A 20776-nucleotide genomic window follows, 5' to 3' on the forward strand; every position below is an offset into this window, starting at 1 on the left:
CACACCTTTAACTCTCTTATCCAATCACCTCCCCAATTGGTTTCCTTTTTCATATGTTTAAATATATTTCTATGGTTGGTCTAAATGTTTTCAGAGATACGCTGCTCATATTATTTTCACGTCCCTCTGCATCCGCTTGCTTTTCTTGTGCCAACATTGTGTTCCTTGTTGTTGCCATTTGGGCAAGAGCTCCATTTTCTGAATGAAGCTTACTTGCCTCTAATAGCTTCCTTGACTCTGCTCATTAATCATGCTGCTGTTTTCTTGGACTTCATAGGACTGCTCTTGCTCTGCTTCTCTTATTTAAATAGCATGTTCCCATGGGCATCTGTTGGCAGAAGCAGATTTAGGGCAGTGCAACTGGTTGTGCCACACTGGGTGCCAAGCCTAGGGAGCACTGCAGGGCATTGCAACTATGACACATAGTGAACTGAGCAGAACATAAGGCGAGAGGCAGGGGCCCTGAATATTGGTGTTGTGCAGGGCACTGCTGAAATTTGAAAGACCAAAGTCTGTAAAGGAGTGGATTCGTATTTCCAGAAAGCTTAGGCCATTTCCCTGTGGTCTTATAGCTCCCCCCAAAATATGCATTAAAAACAAAATTATTGTAACGTTTAAAAGCTCAAAAGCAAAAACCATAACTTTTCTTCCCATTTCAAATTACATCAGGAAGAGCAATTGCTGGTAGTGCCACCTTTCACCACGAGGTGGCAAAGTTTCACCATCTTTCCCATTGATAAATAAAGACTTAGAGTTGCTAAACTGCTACGGCCAAGCATAAAGGGGTTTGTTTGCTTTTTGCTCAAGCATAAACATGCTTTTTCTCTGAGACACCAAACACAATTTTCTTCAGTGTAGCAATGTCTGTAATCCAGTCTAGTGCCTGCAAAAGGTGTATTGAATATCAGCCAAGCTTTTCCTCTGTGGAAATTCACAGATCAAACATTTCTGAATGAAAAGGGAACATTTGAAAAGCTTCCCTCAAATGCACGAGGCTCTATAATTTCCAGGGCTGTGCATGTAGGGCAGAGATTATGAGGAAGAAAGATAGAGTTTCAGGAATTCCAAGTTCATCCAAGATTTAAAGAACAATTTGAGTGCATTGTGGGAAAATCATTCTTTGCCCAATCCATTATCAGATGTTTCAAAACCCAATGACATGTTGAATCTCCAGTATTTGACTCATAACTTACCAGGGGCTGACAGGAGTTCTAGTTCAGTAATCTCTGGAAAGCCAAATGTTCCTCATACAACCTGTTAACCTTATTTTTGCCCATGTGATGTTGAGTACACACTTACTTTTTCTGACTGCCTTATAATATTGTAATGCCAACCAGCCACTTGGAACGTCAAAGTTGAAATCCAGCTTTCCCCAACCAATTAACTCCAGATATGTTGAGCTCCCATCAGCCCCAGCCGGTAATGCCAATGTTAAAGGCTGATGGGTGTTGTAGTCCAACATATCCGGAGGGAACTAGGTTTCAGCAAGGCTTATCAAATCCATTAGTTTTAACCACTGTGAGGGCAACAGAAAGGCCCAAAGGCCAAATGGAGACTGTTCGTCTAGCACCCCCCAAAAAAAAATCCATCTTAAAGTGTTCCATGCCACCTATACCACAGCAGATTGTAAGAGAGCCTGAGTGGGGAAAGTGCTGGCGTTTTGGTGGAGCAATGTTCTTTCCATTTTGGCCTCTTAAGTCAGCTGTCCCAATTTAAGCACAAAAACAGTGAGTGGAGCATCACCAGTTTTATTGACCAAACTCCACCCAGGCAGCCTGGTTCACAAAGATGTAGGAGGAGCCCAACCAACCCCATGTGGGATTTAAGTCATGACCTCTTGGCCCCCAACACCCCCCAGAGAGGTAGCCTGCGTCAGCGGCTATATCAATTTCCCATTAACATCCAGCATCACAAAGCAAAAAGTCATCTTTAGGCCTTTGATGAAGGCTATGACTCAGAACACAAAGGGTTACAGCAGAGGTCAGCAAACTTTTTCAGCACAAGGCTGGTTCACTGTCCCTCAGACCTTCTTGGGGGTGGACTATATTTTGAAAATAAATTCAAAAATGAATGAATTCCTATGCCCCACAAATAACCCAGAGATGCACATTCTACTCATGTAGAAACATGCTGATTCCCAAACCATCCATGGGCTGGATTTAGAAGGCAACGGGGCTGGATCCGGCCTCCAGGCCTTAGTCTGCCTACCCATGGACAAGAGAATCATCCCATAGGGAAGGAAAAGAGGTCATACTATAAGCAGCCCTGAAATGTTTACCTCGTATATCTCTTCTACTTGGCTTGCTCATTGCTTGTCTTCAGTGTTGGGGAATGCAATGGGAGAGAGAGAGAGAGAGAGAGAGAGAGAGAGAGAGAGAGATTATCCTATGGAATGATTCATTGCAGGCAGCTAGTGGATATGCTAGCCCCAAATGGGGGTAACCAACAGGTGCCCTTCAGATTTTGCTAGATGCCCATTTTCATCATTCCTGATGATTCCATGGGATTTCTAGGCCATCGTTTGGAGGGTACCACGTTGGTTACCCCTGTCTTAAATAAATACATACAGCATCTTATTGTTCTAACCACATATACTTGTGTCCTTCCCAAAGATATACAAACAAAGGCGAAAGCATGTGAGTTATTCTGACTTTTATTTTGTTGCTTCTTAGTCCACACAAGTTGGTATAAAATCAGAAAAGCAAAGCAAAATAATAATATAATAATGTCTGGAGTCTTAGCATCAAAAGGCACCGCTTACACATCTACACACGGCTGCCAATACAGTTCATTGCCAGACACACTTTGGGGGGGGGGGACACAGAAAAGGGTTACAGAGGAGCTGGAAGGAGGGAGGGATCCTTAAGGGGCTAGAAGGTTCACTTACTTCCCTCACGACCATGAAGTAAAAGGAGTGGGGGAGAGAAATACCTTGGTTATAAATGCTTTATTAAAAAATAATAATAGTAATAATAATGATGATAGCAACTTTCCTAAGTACAAAAGCAGTTACAGGCTGTATATATTACACAAGAATTATTTATCATTCCTATTCCTTGGTTTATCTCAAAATCATTATCTGACTTTCCAGTGAGTAAGGTTAAATGGCTTAGCGATATAAGGAATGGTAAATAGATAGCACCATTTCACAGATTTGGTATTCAATTTTGTAAAAGGGGTTATGGAGAGGGGTGGGGGTGGGGGTCTAGAACTTAGAAGGGTTCCCTGCTTTCCCCTACTTTAGCTTATTCTTTCTGCCTATTGTCCCACAACGGGCAAGGTTGAGGGGCAACACACCCATGGCTAGTTACAAACCAACATGACGGACTTCTTCGTCCCATGTCTCCCTCCATTGTTTCTTCTTCTTAGCATTGGTGCTCATCTTGGCCATCTCAAAGTACGGAGAAACGGACCTGATTTAACATATAGAAAGGAGCACTAGCTCTAGAGACCTCCTTTTCCAAGAGGGATTTATGATGGACTGGCGACATTTCTGTGCTCTCAGGAGCTCCAGTTGTCATACGAAGAGGGGGGTGGGGAAGGTGGTGATATTATGCAGCTTCTGGTTGCATTGGTGGGACTATACTTCACATACGACACCATCACTAGCATCCTAAGGGGTTCCAAAGCTGGGCTCGCCCAGCCATGCCTTCCTCGTCATTGACATTCCCCTCCCCTCCCTGCCCTCTATGTGGCCATTGCAACCCATCTTTCAGTTAACATGAGCATATGAGGGGCATAAGCAAACATCAGTGCAGTGGGCGGCATATCGCACCTATCTGAGGGCCAAGTTGATGGCTCTTGACTTGTCATGTGGCTTGGGGATTGGAAGTGGAGAGCTATGGAGGAGGGATCCATTTGCTTCCACAACAAGAGGGGAGGGGGAACGGCACTCTGATTATGCTGTTAGGAGTTAGAGTCCTTAGGCACTTTCTTTAGGCTTTAAACATGGCGGCAGGTCAAACAAACAAAAGCAAACAGTACTATGTACATATATGTAAAAAGTGTTATAAATAGGTTTTTTTTAAACCATAGATACTATATACATCTTCAATGAACACAGTAACCCTTCTTTCAGTTTGGTTTTTTTTCTCTCTTGTTGATATTGTTTTGGTTAACTTCCTTTTTCTTTGTTTGTTTCCATTTCCTAACTCATCAAGGCCCCCTTGTCCTGAGTGCTGTAGTCTCAGCGGCCGCCCTCGACACATCATTCGCGCTTCCTCAGGATGACGTAGATCACCCCACTAATGACAGCCAGCGGGAAGGCCACCCAGGCCAGGATGTATGAGAAGCCAAAGGAAAGACTGTCTACAGGGGGATGCCAATCTGTATGTCTCGCTGTGAAGATGGTGGCCCCAGACATCACGCATAGACCTGCGGAAGAGAAGTCAGCAAAGAATGTAAGCAAGCCAATCCAGGTCCAACATGGAAGATCAAGCTGGGATGTGTCTGTTATAATGAACATCTCTCCTTCCCCACCTAACTCCTTCTGGACTTCCCTACCACAATATTTAACAAGAGCCACCAGCTTGGGGGCCTTTAAACAAATTCATGGAGAACAAGGCTCTCAATGTCTGCTTGCCACAGACCTTGACAAGATACGCCTCCAAATGCCAGTGGCTGGGGAAAGAGCTGTTGTGCTCATACCCTGTTTAGGAGCACCTCAAGGCACCTGGTTTGCTACTGTGAGAATAGGATACCAGACTAGGCAGGCCTTTGACCCAATCTGGCACGGTTCCTCTTATGTCAAGAAATTTCAGGCTGCAAGCAGGTGTGAGCAGCCTTTTTGCCCCCAAGGGCCAACTGGGCGAGTGCTTGAGCATGTGCGCATGTGTGCACATGCTCTTCTGGCTTTCAACGTATTTCCCTGTTGAGGAAGAGAAACCCAATAGGGAAAGAGACTTTGAGAGCAGGATCACGCAGGTGTCTGCCAAGAAGAGCCTCACTTTCAAAAGTTCTGCAAACTCCAAGGCATCACTATCTTTTGCAATTTTGTATTCTTCAATATAAGGACCTTAGCTTTGTTTGTTTTTAATCAGCTTTGAGAAGAGAATTAAATTCATGCAGGATCAGCCTATCCTTCTATCTCCAGAAACACCACATCGTGGATTTACTGTGGTGTACAGTACCTAAGTTTTCCTATTACACACACTGAGCTAGTAACTGCCACCTTAAAAGTTCCTCTTAACTGAAAAAAATGGCCACCAATCCTCTTTTTTGAGCTGGGAGGAGTCTGCAATGCCCAATCGAGGAAACTGGATCAGCCCTCTCTTCCTACGAAGGACTGCTCCATTACATTTCAACAGGTACGCTGGTCTGGCTGAGGCCTTACTCTATAATGTACTAGGGAATGATTAATCCTGCCTTGCTGCTAATAATTAAAGCAGAAGTTTGTCTTCTTTTTTTCCACTCTGCTGCCTCCAGTGCCCTAAGCCCCTGCGATCAAAGCATGAGCAGGTCAAACCAGACCCCCTTCCTGCACTAATGCCTCTAAGTTCAGCATCTTTGTATTGCCACCTCAGCAATACCAGCTCTAGAACTATTTCCTCCCTCCTCCTGAAAAGCTCAGCACCAGAGACTGCCAGGATTACACAATGGCTCTTCTATTCAGTGCCCAGAACAAGGCCTTTTCATTGATCCCAGCAATTCCACAACCTGCTCAATGTGCCACCAGAGTAGTCTCTGTTCCAAAGCCCTGTGACCTCAGGACCACCTACACCTAACCACAGTGATATTTGAGCTGTTCTTTCCCTCCACACTGCCCCCTTTGTTTGCACAAAAGTGCAGGAGTGGGAATGTGTTGAATTCAGAAGCTGCTGATGCAGCTCCCATTCTCTGGGCCATCGAGAGGACACCCACAGCCACAGCCACCAGCCCATGGACTGGGAGCATAAGCAATTGTCTCTCACTTTGGGTGGGATGGGGTGGAAAAAAAGAGCAGAGCAGTCGTGCCACAAATCACCTACTGGCACCAGACAAGAGAGTATGGATTGTGCATGGGAAGAGCTGGGAAGGAGGAGGAGGAGATGGTGGTGATTTTGTTTCTGCTTGAAGTAACCAAATTTTTTCACTGGACCTCCAACAAGTGTGGAGGGTGGGTGGAGAGAGAAGGCACTTAAAGGGGTAGGGAATTAATACAAATGTCTTCTGTTCCCATCTTGCAAAAGAAAATGGAAAGTCCGTTCCTAGAGACAGTATCTGATGCAATCTCCATGGGAGAACACCCACCGGTGGAGCAAAAGCCACCGGGTTCATCTCTGAACCAGAATAGAGTTGAATTCCAGCGCTCATTTGCATCTCTAGCAAAAGGAGGGCACACACAGAAGAAGTTGGAAGCACTATCCTATAGGATAGGAGAGGAAGATGGCACCAGTCAATTGATTTGGGCCTAACATAAAATTTAGCCATCCCAAATAATTTCCCCGCCCTCCAACTTTGAGCATTGGAAGAAACTTCAAAGCAACATATTTGAGCCATGGAAACACCAGGATAAGTTTTGTATGACTGAAACCTGGTGCTATGGAACGTTTGCATTCAAAGTCTAGAACTGGGAACCCAAACACAAGTGTTATTTTGAAAGTCAGTATCTGCCATGCACACAAATTGATCTTGTAATCTGATCTACTTCTGCATGTCTCTGCAGGAAAAAAAAAACCCTTCAGATTTGATACAGAGTCATAACATGCTGTATTCAAATGCTGATCAATCGGTCATTATAAAAGTAAAAAAATATCTGCATGAAAGTTGCTGAATTTGGCATGATAAACCTATTATGAAAGCATATGCTCAAAACTCAGATTTTGTTTTCTAGTTACAATACTGTGTAACCATCATGTACTCTGAGACTGAGTTCAGTTTTAATTGCATTTCCTGGATAGTTCACTTGGTTAGAGCATGGTGTTTATAATGCCAAGGTTGCAAGTTTGATCAGCTGCATATTGCTGCATTGCAGGCGAGTGGACTAGATGAACCTCAGGGTCCCTCTCGCTGAAAGACCCACACAAAGAACAGAAGTACACCTAATATTACCCCAGACAGTTCCCTGTGATCAGCACCCTGCTCCTTCCAAAGATGCTGGAAAGTTACACATTAAAACCAGGCATATTTAAACTGCAGTTTATAAGCAGCACAGGGCTGAGTCACAGGAAGGAAGGTTGCCTTGGGGGCAAGATCATCTGCAAAGAAAGTGATGGGCGGCTTGGAAAATGCTTTCTCATGGACTGGAGAGCAGGGCCGGCTTGCAAATGCTCCACCCAACAGAAACAGAGGTTCCAATTGCTCACACTGAATTGGCCAGAGAGAATCAGGAAAAACACGAACAGGAGCTATCTTTATGCTTGCTGCTGAGGCTCCTAAATCTTCACAGCTACCAGCAACCTTATATACAAGGTATGGATTAATGTCCATAAAGCCCCAGGAATGTTATGAGGAAATGCAACCCTGACTTTGAAAAAGCAAACCCTTTTGGAGGAATGCAAATTAATCTGAGCACAAGCCAAAACAGCTCCCACTCTGGAGGCTCTTAAACAGACACACACTCTCTCTCTCTCTCTTTAGGAGCCAGGGTGTGGAATGCTCACCCAATGCTAGGCTGAAGTGCAGTGAGATGAGGGACAGGAGAAGAAGCTGCTGACACAAGAACTATTCAGAAACACACAGCAGCTCCCTTTCAAGCCTGGCGCTACAGCAGTCAGAACTGTGGACTGAGTGGGTGAATGGCGGTTGATGGTACTTCGGCCCTGGGAAAGTGGTTGGCAAGCGTGCCACAAAACAAGTCCAAGAGACTGTGCCATTGCAGAAGGCAGTACGTAAGGCAGTCCTGATTATCTTAGGACAGTAATGGCCAGACGTGGCCCTCCAGCTGTTTGGGGACTATTGAAGAGCATTCTTCTCTTCAAGGATCTGTGCCGGCTGGGATCATCTATGTGTTGCTTCAGGCTTTCAATCTCTAAATGATACCTCTTCAGAAGGGCACCCTCATTCATAACTTCATTTATTATGGGGTGATTTTTCATATTTTTTGCTGTACTCGCAAACTGGAGGGTTCTAAGAGTTTCTTCGACGGATGTCAGAGTGACTGTGCCGATTTCCACCCAGTGATTTATGGAGAATCCATGTCAACGTACTGTCTCTGTAGTTAATGTTGTTAGAGGTTTTTTTCCCCCTCTGGTGGCAGATAACAGAAACTACGACACCACGAGACCGGTGTAAAACAAATCAAGTAAAGGTTTTATTACAAAAACAACAAACAACAAAGCTTGTGGGTGTTTTCTCCCTGCAGGCAAAGTTCAAAGTGCAACTTTTCCTCCTTTTGTAGTCATGACCAGTCATGTACCCAATCTGCCCAGAGCTCACAGAAACAGTTCTTAAAGGTACAAACATCTTTACTGTTTCTTTGCAGAATGGTTCCCAACAAATGTAGGCTCCAGTCTGATCTTCACAAAGTTTATTGATAACTTGGCTCAAGATGGAGAGGCTGAAACTTGAAAAATTAGAATATCGTGGGAAAGTTCGTTTATTTCAGCAATTCAGCTTAAAAAGTGAAACTAATATATGAGATAGATTCATGACATGCAAAAAGAGATATGTCAAGCCTTTATTTGTTATAATTGTGATGATTATGGCATACAGCTGATGAAAACCCCAAATTAACAATCTCACAAAATTAGAATATTAAATGAAATCAGCAAAACAAGGATTGCGAATAGAGCAATATTGGACCTCTGAGAAGTAGAAGCATGCATATGTACTCAGTACTTGGTTTGGGCCCCCTTTGCATCAATTGCTGCCTCAATGCGGCAAGCATGGATGCTATCAGCCTGTGGCACTGCTGAGATATTATGGAAGACCAAGATGCTTCAATAGCAGTCTTCAGCTCTTCTGCATTGCTCGGTCTCATGTCTCTCATCTTTCTCTTGGCAATGCCCCATAGATTCTCTTTGGGGTTCAGGTCAGGTGAGTTTGCTGGCCAATCAAGCACAGTAATCCCATGGGCATTGAACCAGGTTTTGGTACTTTTGGCAGTGTGGGCAGGTGCCAAGTCCTGATGGAAAATGAAGTCAGCCTCCCCATAAAGCTCGTCTGTGGAAGGAAGCATGAAGTGCTCCAAAATCTCCTGGTAGACAGCTACATTGACCCTGAACTTAATGAAGCACAGTGGACCAACACCAGCTGATGACATGGCTCCCCAAATCAACACAGACTGTGGAAACTTCGCTCTGGACTTCAAGCATCTGGCATTGTGTGCCTCCCCATTCTTCCTCCAGACTCTGGGTCCTTGGTTTCCAAATGAGATGCAAAAGTTGCTCTCATCAGAAAAGAGGCTTGGGACCACTGAGCAACAGACCAGTTCTTTTTTTTCTTTAGCCAAGTAAGACACTTCTGACCTTGTTTCTTTTGCAGGAGTGGCTTGACAAAAGGAATACAACATTTGAAGCCCATCTCCAGGATCCGTCTGTGTGTGGTGGCTCTTGATGCACTAACTCCAGCCTCAGTCCACTCCTTGTGAAAGTCTTTTCCTGACAATCCTCTCCAGGCTGCAGTCATCCCTGCTGCTTGTGCACCTTTTTCTTCCACACTTTCCCCTTCTGCATAACTTTCCATTAATGTGCTTCAATACAGCACTTTGGGAACATCCAACTTCTTCTACAATTACCTTTTGAGGCTTTCCCCTCCTTATGGAGGGTCTCAATGATGGCTTTCTGCACAACTGTCAGGTCAGCAGCCTTCCCCGTGATTGTGCTTCCTACTGAAACAGACTGAGAGACCATTTAAAGGCTCAGGAACCCATTGCAGGTGTTATGGATTGAATAGCTACTGCACCTTTTCACAATATTCTAATTTACTGAGATTATTTTTTCCAGACAACGTTCCCTTTCTCAGCAAGGTCTGCATTCTCTCTGGCAGGGAGCGGGTGCACCCGCATGCAGACAGTTATGGTGCCTTCCTCACACCATGCATAATGTTGTTCAATACAACCAGAGAATTCTTGTTGCTTACAATAGTAACTGGCCTTTTTCAATAGTAAGCATAATTATTAAATTATTAATAATTTAAATTATTAAAATTCAATTGCTAAATGTGCTGTGCTGTCATCTAAATGTTTTTTTAAAAATATTAAATATCCTATATTCTTTTAAGTTGTCTTGCCCTTTCTTTCTTTCTTTCTTTCTTTCTTTCTTTCTCTTTCTTTCTTTCTTTTTTTAGAATGTTGCATAAGAAATTTAAGAATAATCCTACATATAGGCAGAGCACATGACAGGTTAGAAAATTCATGTTCTGCATCTTAACTTTGCTACTCTGGAGTCTCCCTTGCTTTCCATCATTAACCAATGCTCCATCTTGGGATAATTTCCCGTGGCAATGTTCCAGGATATGCAATTCCACTCCCCTTTACTTACCAGCAAGGATCTGGAAAATGCCTGTAAGGTAGAACCGTCCGCCCTTAGTGAGAGTGAAGAGCTGGCAGAAGAACAGGAACAAAGACAATACGCTGAAGATGATGGAAAGGATCATCAGAGCTTGGACACCCTGCAGCCATTCTGTAAAAAAATGAAGACACACACACAAAAAACCATTAGGGCAATGCCGACCAGAGGTAGAGGTTCTACAAATTTATCTGTGCAAGGGCACAGAAAATTCCCTTCTCTGGCTGCTGAACATGAGATAGCAAAGTAGTAAAAAAAAAAAAAAAAAAAAAAAGATCCAGTGATTCTCTTTGTATGAAAGCTACAGTACAAATCTATTGACTATCATAAACATATATATCAATCGTAGCCAACATGGTGCCTCCAGAGACTGTTGTACTACAGCTCCTCAAATCCCTCACCATTGGCCATGTTGGGTAGGGATAATGGGAGTCCAAAAAACATTTGGAGGGCATCAGGATAGCTACCCCTGCTATGTGTTAATAGAAGTCAAGCACTTTCAGACTCAGATGCTGGGGCACATGTTTTTTTCCTAGGAAGGTAACCAAGCAGTTCCAGAATTAAGGCACCAATAGAGTCTCTTGCAAATCTCATGTCAAGCATACAAGGAGGAAATTCAAGGGTGTTTTATAAGTGCTGCTTCTGGGGTGAGCAGGAACTGAGCAATTTTTCTGGCCATTTGTGCCCTCTCCAACCAAATCTTCAGTGCTTTTTATCCAATTTCCAGAGGATAAACACGGAAAGTACGACAAGGAGACCACAACTTACTCACTGGCTCACAACTCTCCCAGAACCTAATAATGAAGCAGCTGTTCATAGCCCCCTTTCTATCATTTCCAGAGCTAGCTTGCCTGCAGCTCTTGATATTTTACCTATTTGGCGAGGTTGGAAGTTCCTGGCTGAGTCAAACAAAACTAATTGACACAATTGCCCTTTTGGGATGCAAAGCAGGGCCAGCTAGAGAGAGCTAGAGGACCAGATTCAGCCTGCAGTCTGGAGGTTCCCCACCCCAATTTTGCACATTCCACAGTCATTTGCTAGGCACTATGCCCATGACCCAGATTGCTAACCACGGCACTTCATCTGAATGACCTGCAGTTGCTGGGAGAAGAATTGCAGTTTCCAAACCACTGATCTTATCAATGGCTTGAGGAACTGAACATTTGCAATTTCTCCATGGCAGCAGTGCTTGCAGCAGTATGCTGGCAAGAGGGTTTAGAGAAGCAGCTGTGCAATCTCCAGAGGGGGTAGAACAGCAGCTATTTAGAAAGGCCCCGACATGGCTGCTGCTTCGACCGGGGTGCTAAGAAAGCTGCAAAAGTCTGAAATAACCAAGCATCATTAAGTGACAGTCCTGTCCCCATTTGGAACCTTAGGCGAGGCACTTGCAGCCCAGCTGTCAAAAGTCAGGAGACTTACAACATGAGCTCAGTCAAAAGGCCATCCTTGATGTCTGAGTCAGAGCTGAAGTATTTGCATGCCTTGTGGGTGGGTAAGTGTCCTTGCAAAACAAACACTACAATGAGCACTCCTAATACCACAACAGCGCACTGCTTCACCCCAGGAACCTTTAAGTTTCTCTATAACACAGTTTACTCCTGCAGGCATAAAAGGGAGACGGCAGGGTTGGCTTAACCCAGTGGAACAGCTCCACCTATTTATAGCCCCCTGAAAGTTAGCAGACCAAGCAAAAAGATTGCTCAACTTGCACATGCAACAGACAGCCTCTCAGTGACTAGGGCTCTTACTACTGCTGCTTTGTCTAGGAGGCATAGAAACCTGCAAACTGGTGGTCTAGCTATTCTAAGGCAGGCTCTGAGAATTTCATCAGAGCCCTAGCTTTGCATATTTTGGAAGCCAGAGGGGCTTCAATGGAGCATCCTTTGGATGAGAGGCTTGTGTGTTGTCAAGTCTGTACCATCTGCTGTTTCTGTTTATGGTGCCCAGGGTCCTCTCTGCCTTAGAAAAGTTCCATCCTGACCCACAATGTATCTCATCTTCCTTAGCAAAACATGAAAGATTTGGGCATTGGGAATCTGGGTACCTATTTTATCTAATATTGCCATAGTTCTTTTGAAATCACAGCTTTTAAAAGAGGTTTTGGCCGTAGCACTTGATTTCTTAAGCAGACATTTACAATATCCTGATTATTCCCATGCAAACACCATATTAACTTTAGTTTTAATCTACTGTAATCATCTCTCTCTTCCAGCCCCCATTTCAGCTACAACATAAGCTTCTGCAAACAGAAGTTCTGGATATCCCCAAAGCTCAGGTTTTTTAAATTCTTTTCAATAAATGCATTGTTTATTAAGAAGGAACATAGTAATATTTACTCAGTATATTTAGGCCATAATCCCAAGAGCATTTACTTGGAGGCAAATTCCAGTGTTTCAGCATTGAAACTTTTGTATGTTTTCAAGAAGGCTTATAATTTTTTCTTGATTTTACTGCTTTATCATTCGTGAACTGCTTTGAGAGTTTTTGTTTTTTTACAACCAAGCAGTGTATAAATTTTATGAAATAAATCCATAAATATTTCTATTTCACCACTAGAGATACTGCTGTGCCAAGAAGTTAGCCGGCAGCTCAGAAGACAGACTTCAATTATGGAGCAGTGGGGAAAGTAGGGCTTGTACTACAAAATAAGTCCATTAATAGGGTCAGATAAAAATGGTGAATATTGGACATACACTGTTCTTGGTGAGTCACTAACATTCCCATCCTATGCACACTTATTTGGTTTCAATGAGTCTTATTTCCAACCTAAGTGTGCTTAGTATTTTGCCCCAATCATGTTAGATATTTTACAGAAGCAAGGGCCAGCTGTCATTCCAGTATCCCAAATAAATCTCAACTCCACACGTACATCCTGCTCCCTTAGAACTTCATCTGGAGTCATTTATCCAAGCAGACTGTCTATCACAGGAGAACAGCAAAAATTAAAATTAATGGAAGCCAATTCAAACACTACTGAGGACAAATATAATTCGCTTTTCCAACAATACCCACTTTTCCAAAAATGTGTACAAACCACAGGGATATTTCCTATGATATTTCACATATGATAGTATATCTGAGGCTTCTGAAACTCTTGAAGCTATTTCACCATAAAATAGAGGATAGAAATATATGAAGTACAGTGGTACCTCGGGTTAAGTGCTTAATTCGTTCCGGAGGTCCATTCATAACCTGAAACTGTTCTTAACCTGAAGCACCACGTTAGCTAATGGGGCGTCCTGCTGCCACCGCGCTGCCAGAGCACGATTACTTTTCTCATCCTGAAGCAAAGTTCTTAACCCGAGGTACTATTTCTGAGTCTGTAACCTGAAGTGCATGTAACCTGAAATGTATGTAACCTGAGGTACCACTGTAGTTTCATCCTGCGCAAGCACATTGGTCCATTAAGCTCAGCTTTGTCTAGACTTAGTGTCAGTGGCTTCCAAGGACTGAACCTGGGACGTTCAGCATGCAAGGCATGTGATCTACCACTGAGCTACATCCCTTCTCCCAAAAGATGTGGTACAATGCTACCTCTGATGGAATCCCAAGTTTTCCCACGGGCTCCCTTTTTATTGAACAGGAACAGTCACTCTGCTGCTATTGCACAGCCAAATGCTGGCAGGTGGGTGCCTCGGCTGGTGAAAGAGAAGTTCTGGAAGGAGTACAAAGTGCTGAAAATGCAGAGTTTCCAGAAGGGATTGTGACTCGATTCATGCACACCACTTTTCCATGATGTGATGGGGCAGGGGGAGTGTGAGAGAATGATGCACCAGTGTGGGTGGAGGGGATTGTGTGGGGCTTTCCTACAACTTTGACACCTGAAGGCCATTTTATGAGAAAGTCCTACATGATCTGCCCCACCCACAAGTTGCAACTGAACTCTACAGCAGTCACGGGGAGAGCTTTTACTCTTCACACTCACACACACACACACACACACACACACACACACACCCTTTGAATAAAACTATCTGAGAGGAAGATAACATTTTGAAGATCATTTAGGTGGTCTAATGAGAAACCCACATGAAGGGTTTTGAATGCCTACTTATTACTTTATTTCTTTTAGATTAAAAAGAAAGAAAAAGGAGGAGGAATAAGAACGATATGCACTGTGCAGGTTCTTTCAAGCCCTTTATCATTGTAGGAGCTTTCAAGAATGTAGCCCCAGGCAGATAAGAGCTATTACGAGTGTCACTAGTGTAAGCAACTAATAAATAAATGCAGCTGTCTCCAGATTGCAGGCTCTCAGAGGAAGAGCACTGCAGTTGGAGGACTTTACAAGTGGCCCAGTTCATTTACTGACATGGTGTGCTTATTTCCCCCCAGGCACCAAGGGTCAAACACAGAGCAGAGCAGCAGCAATAGCCTAGTGGGAGCCAGTGTGGTGTAGTGCTTAGAGCAGGAGTCAGCAACCTTTACAGCCATGGGCCAGTCCACCGTCCCTCAGACCATGTGGTGGGCCAGACTAAAAAATTTTTTGGAGGGGGGGAATGAACAAATTCCTATGCCCCACAAAAAACCCAGAGATGCATTTTAAATAAAAGCACACATTCTACTCATGTAAAAACACCAGGCAGGCCCCACAAATAACCCAGAGATGCATTTTAAATAAAAGGACACATTCTACTCATATAAAAACACGCTGATTCCCGGACCGTCCATGGGCCAGATTGAGAATGCGATTGGGCCTCATCCGGCCCCTGGGCCTTAGGTTGCCTACCCCTGGGTTCGAGTGTGATCTTGGTCCAGTCACTGCCTCTCAGCCTAACCTCCTTTGCAGGGCTATTGTAAGGAATAACTGGAGAGGGGGAGAAATGTGTATGCCACCTTGAGCTCCTTGGACAAAAAGGTGGGGTGTAAATGCAAGAACTGAACTAAATGCTTTGAAAGCATGAATGCACATGAAAGACGGACTCATCCCTTACATACCCAATTGATCACTGAACTCTGCAAGGGGGGGGGTTGTTCCTGCAGGCATCATCTTATCAGGAGGCCCATTCCTGATTCATCAGTGTAGGAATCTGGCCTTTAGCATGGCCACACCTACCCTAAGTAATCCCCCCCTGGACAGAAAGTAGACAGTTGCCGACTGTGTTGCCTTTTTACAGCCCCTGCTGAAGACCTTCCTCTTCCAAGAAGCCTCTTAAATAGAGATATTCCCCAGTCTGGATCTGTATGAAATTGTTTTTCTAAAATATTTGTAGGCAAACTAAGGCCCAGGGGCCGTATCCAGCCCAATCGCCTTCTAAATCCAGCCCACGGACGGTCCGGGAATCAGTGTGCGTTTACATGAGTAGAATGTGTCCTTTTATTTAAAATGCATCTCTGAGTTATTTGTGGGGCATAGGAATTCGTTCATTCCCCCCCCCCAAAAAAAAAATATAGTCCACCCCCCCCAAGGTCTGAGGGACAGTGGACCGGCTCCCTGCTGAAAAAGTTTGCTGACCCCTGTTCTAAAAGATGTTTTTTTCTGGTTTTATCACTTGTTGCTTGCTACCCTGGGCTCCCTTTTGGAGGAAGGGCAGAATGTAAGTCAAATAAATGAAGTATAATGGTCTTGATTTCATTCCCTAGCAAATCTGATCAAAGCAAGACCTGAAGTGGGAGTAAGTCTGGGGGGAAACCTCTGCCAGAGATCTCAGAAAGCCTCAGCTAACTAAAGTCAACAATACTGAAACAGTAAAGGGCATCTAATTCAGAGCATGACCCGCAGAGCGAGCAGCTTCAGTTGATGTACACCAGTGTGCCAGCTGACTGCAGCACATGACAGCGAAAGAAAAACTCTTCTAAATCTTCGAGGGGCAGAAGAATAAGACTGTCAGAGCAAAAGAACTGGTCTCGGAAGATATAAGAGGCATGTTGATAAGATAAACACAGTACAGCAGTGAGGCAACGGTAGGTGGAAAGAATGTGGATTACTTGGACTGATGGGGATGTCAGAACAGCCCACTAACAATGGATAGAATGTTACATATGAATGGAAAATACATAGTAAAAATAGGGATAAACTACATCTGGTAGCCCAAACAGGCTTTTTTTTGGGGGGGGGGTAATAATATTAACACAAATGTGACAATATTCAGAAAAGAAGTAAACACAATTCCACTGCTAAGCTATTCAGAATGAGATAAGGGTGCAGTGAATTCTCTCCAGGGATGGATGCTGTGAGAGGGTTTGGGACATTGCCCTGCCTGAGCATCTAAATCATCACAAGAGGGCTTCAAGAGGAGTTATGAAAGGAGACCATTTTGATGTTGTATGGTCTCAATTTATATGCTTTATAAACAAAATTTGTGCACAGCACAGGCCCCCAACAACACGCACCTATGTGCGGTGTGGTTACCATATTGATCTGTAGCTCTGACTTCCAAAATGTCACTTTGTGGAATCCATTTTATTATTATGCCTGCAAAACTATACCGAACATTTGGTTTGTTTTATTCTAACTGCAGTATTGTTCTCCACATCATCATTGGTCTTCGTTTCTTTAGTGTTTGTATATTGTTTTTGAAAACATAATGAATACAGTGGCACCTCGGGTTAAGTACTTAATTCGTTCTGGAGGTCCGTACTTAACTTGAAACTGTTCTTAACCTGAAGCACCACTTTAGCTAATGGGACCTCCTGCTGCTGCTGCGCCGCTGGAGCACGATTTCTGTTCTCATCCTGAAGCAAAGTTCTTAACCCGAGGTAATATTTCTGGGTTAGCGGAGTCTGTAACCTGAAGCGAATGTAACCTGAAGCGTATGTAACCCAAGGTACCACTGTATATTTAAAAAGAAAAGAAAGACAGACCGATAGACAGAAGGCTTGCAGTGAAGATATTCCTCACCAAACCTAGCCTTTGCATTCATTAAGAGGACTGATTTTTCACCACTGTTTTAACCACACATTGTTAAGGTTGCTAGTCCTGTACACCTTTCCCCCATTCGTGGAACACTGAGAGAAGGGCCGCAGCTCAGCAGCATGTTTTGCATACAAGGTACCAGGTTCACTCCCCAGCATCTCCAATTAAGACTGGCCAGAAAACCTTGGAGAGCAGCTACCAGGCAGCATCAACCATACTGGGATAGAGGTAGCATTGGTTTGGCAGCCTTGCATGTTCTTGACTGAACTTGCAGCCTTGCGGAAGCAAATGAAAATGCACCGTTTGATGAGTAGGCTCATACATGTTATTTGCCCCCCAGCAATCCAGTTTTGAGATTAGCACTTTCAAGATTGCCAAGCAAAAGGATCACACACAGCCCACATTCACAATGTAACATGTACTGTAATGACACTAAGTACATGTGTTAACTGAAATAATATTTTCCTGTTTTCTAGCAGCTGTTTGTAGCAGCTTCAAATGAATCCCAAGCCAAACCCAAAGTCTTTGGTGGAGTTCTGGGCTTGGCAAACATAAAGATAAGGTGCCCCAAGTTGAAGTGGGAACCCCACCCCTAAAGCACCTTGTGATGAGCCAGTAACTTGGGCACCACCATCACCCAAGAAATAGAGCTAGCCACATTAAGGAAATGGCAGGGAGGGAAGAGGGAAGAGAGACGGAGTTCTGTTGTCAAGCATGTAATCCAAGGAAACAATTTTACCCACACCCTCCAATCCCAGTATTTTGGGGGAGGAAACCAAATCCATTTTAGTTTTCCTCAAATCAATTTTAAAGATGGAGCACAAAAACCAGTGGGCCAATTTGTCGGCAATTTGGCAGCTTTCTTACTTAGGAGCACCCTCTCTCCTGTCTGTTCTTTTCAGACCAACTGTCCACAAAACACTAGAGAAGCAATTTAGACCAAGGCAGATTGTTTTCCAAATCAGCATAATAGGGCTCCAGTTCCCTCGCTTGTCTCCCCTGCATTATAAGCCCTCTGAACAAAACCTGGCTCTCTTGCACTTGCAAAACAAAAGAAAACGGCAAGTTGCAGGAATTAGTCATAACTAACTGTTGTGGTCTAACCTTGTGGATTTGTGTAACCCAATCTCACAATGGTGCCACTGAGATAATCTTGTACAGGGCAGCATCTGACTATAGTTGGGCGGCTGGATGGGGGTGAGATGAATTAAGAGGAGGCTGCAACAATAACAGCTGGGAGGTCTTTTGCCATGGAGGGACCAAGTCACTGACAGGGGTCCCATTTTTCCTGGCCTGTGCCATTTTGACAGCAGGTAAAAGTAAAGGTAAAGGGACCCCTGACCATTAGGTCCAGTCGTGGCTGACTCTGGGGTTGTGGCGCTCATCTCGCTTTATTGGCTGAGGGAGCCGGCGTACAGTTTCCAGGTCATGTGGCCAGCATGACTAAGCCGCTTCTGGCAAACCAGAGCAGCACACGGAAACGCCGTTTACCTTCCTGCTGGAGTGGTACCTATTTATCTACTTGCACTTTGATGTGCTTTCGAACTGCTAGGTTGGCAAAAGCAGGGACCAAGCAACAGGAGCTAACCCCGTCGTGAGGATTTGAACCGCCGACCGCAAGCTCTAGGCTCTGTGGTTTAACCCACAGCACCACCCGTGTCCCTGACAGCAGGTAGGGCATCAGATATTTCAGGGGTGAGGAAGCTTTGGGCCTCCAGATGTTGCTGAACTACAATTCCCATCAGTTCCAGCAAGCATGGCCAATGGCCAGAAATGATGGGAGTTGCATCGTGTGTTCTTTTATATTCTGTTGGAAGCTGCCCAGAGTGACTGGGGCAACCCAGTCAGATGGGCAGGGTACAAGTAATAAATTGTTGTTGTTGATCAGCAACTTTCGGGGAACCAAAACTTTTCCCCACCTGAATAGCTGAATGCCTCCACCAGTATAAATCCCACCCAAAGAGTGTCTGCATGCTAAGGAAGAGGACCCATGGTCGTAGCTTTAACTTAAAGCACTACATTACCAGGATCATACCATGCCCTCAATATGCACCACTGTATCCACTGCAGTCTCCTAATTATGCCTTCATACCCCTAAATACCAATAGCAAGCGGCTGGTCTCTAGCTCAGACTCCCATCTAGGTATATTCCAAGAATGATGTAAGACTTTTGCTATCTAAGCAGGCGGAGAGAATTAGATGTGGGAGGCCTTTCAGTTGCCTGTTTTGATCTGTAATTTTAGCAGCGTTTTATTTTTCCTAGATGTATTTATATATTATGGTCATGAGGTCCAAGCCAAAAGGGCAACCGTGCCATTTAAAAAGAAAGAAAAATAAGGGCGCTATCTTTTTGTTCTGTTTGCTATCTTGCAGTACCAGGCTCTCAAGCAGATTTCACTGAGAACTGAAATTAACAGACTAGAATTCTTTACTAGTGAGGAGGGGGCAGAGAAGCCATAAATTGAGATTCTTCTAACGAAAGAATGACAAGAATGCACTTGGGCCCTCTTCATGCAGAGGCTGCGTGCATTTGCAAATACACAAGATTTCTAGTTGATTGCAAAGCTTTTTGATTTTTTTTGGGGGGGGGAGAGGTGCCTTCGCCTGCATGTCTATATGACTCACTTCTCTGCTCCCTGCCTGGTGGCTTCTCCAGCAAGCCAGGTAAGCATTTCCAAAGAGGAGAACATCCCAAGGAGATGTTTGGCATGCCTTACATTTTTCTCCTGCCTAATTCTAATGCCCCTTAGGCTCCATTGCAATGCTTCAGGGCATTTGCAGAATACTTCATGGTACTCCTAGGAGACACAATAATCCTTGGCTGAGAAAGTATCCCACCCTAAATATCACCACACCCTAATTTATAGTGCTGCCACTGACTTTTCCTTACCAGGCTGGACATGCAGCTGACGCTTTGCCTAGAGCAGGGATATTGTGATGGGAGAATCTGCAAACAAAGAAAGGCTGCTGAAACCCCATTTCTTGAGGTCATGGGTGTGAGAAACCTGTGGCCCTCCAGATATTCCTAAACCACAACTCCCATCCATCCCAGAAAGCACAGTCAACGGCCAGGAATTGTGCGAGTTGTAGTTCAGCAACACCTGGTGGGCCAAAGGTTCCTCAACTCTGGTTCAAGAGCTCCAGGGAACTAGGCAACAGGGCACTGATAGGTCAAGCAGAAGAATCCTGCTTCCCACAGCGGCCAACCAATGCTTCTGGGGAAACCGCAAACAGGACATGAAGGCAATAACCAGCACTGAGATGCTGAATACATCCCTCATGCAACTAATAGCCATTGACAAGACTTTTCCTCCATGCATTTTCCTGGTTTTCCTTGAAAGTCATCTAAGGTAGTGACTGGCACCCAATCCTGTGGCATCAAACTCCATAAATTCATCATACATCGTGTAAATAGGTGTCTCCATCTGCCTGTTTGTATTAGGCACTGAAGCAGTCAGCTGTTTCCTTATATTCCACTCTCAATTCCGTGATGTGT

At 44.2% G+C, this 20776-nt stretch overlaps 1 protein-coding gene across 2 annotated transcripts in view; it reads right to left on the reverse strand.

The window, feature by feature from the left end:
* Window positions 1-2635: 2635 nt before the first annotated feature.
* The window catches only part of PMP22 (peripheral myelin protein 22), a 32692-nt gene continuing 14551 nt past the window's right edge, over window positions 2636-20776 (reverse strand). For both annotated transcript variants that reach the window (XM_079966239.1, XM_079966238.1), the window contains exons 4-5: window positions 10401-10541; window positions 2636-4374 (exon numbers count right to left, since the gene is read on the reverse strand). In XM_079966239.1, the coding sequence (XP_079822365.1) occupies window positions 4208-4374; window positions 10401-10541 (308 nt within the window). In that variant the 3' untranslated portion in view covers window positions 2636-4207. The remainder of the gene's footprint in view (window positions 4375-10400; window positions 10542-20776) is intronic.

This window comes from Podarcis cretensis (assembly GCF_951804945.1).
Source record: "Podarcis cretensis genome assembly, chromosome: 2".
NCBI lineage: Eukaryota > Metazoa > Chordata > Lepidosauria > Squamata > Lacertidae > Podarcis > Podarcis cretensis.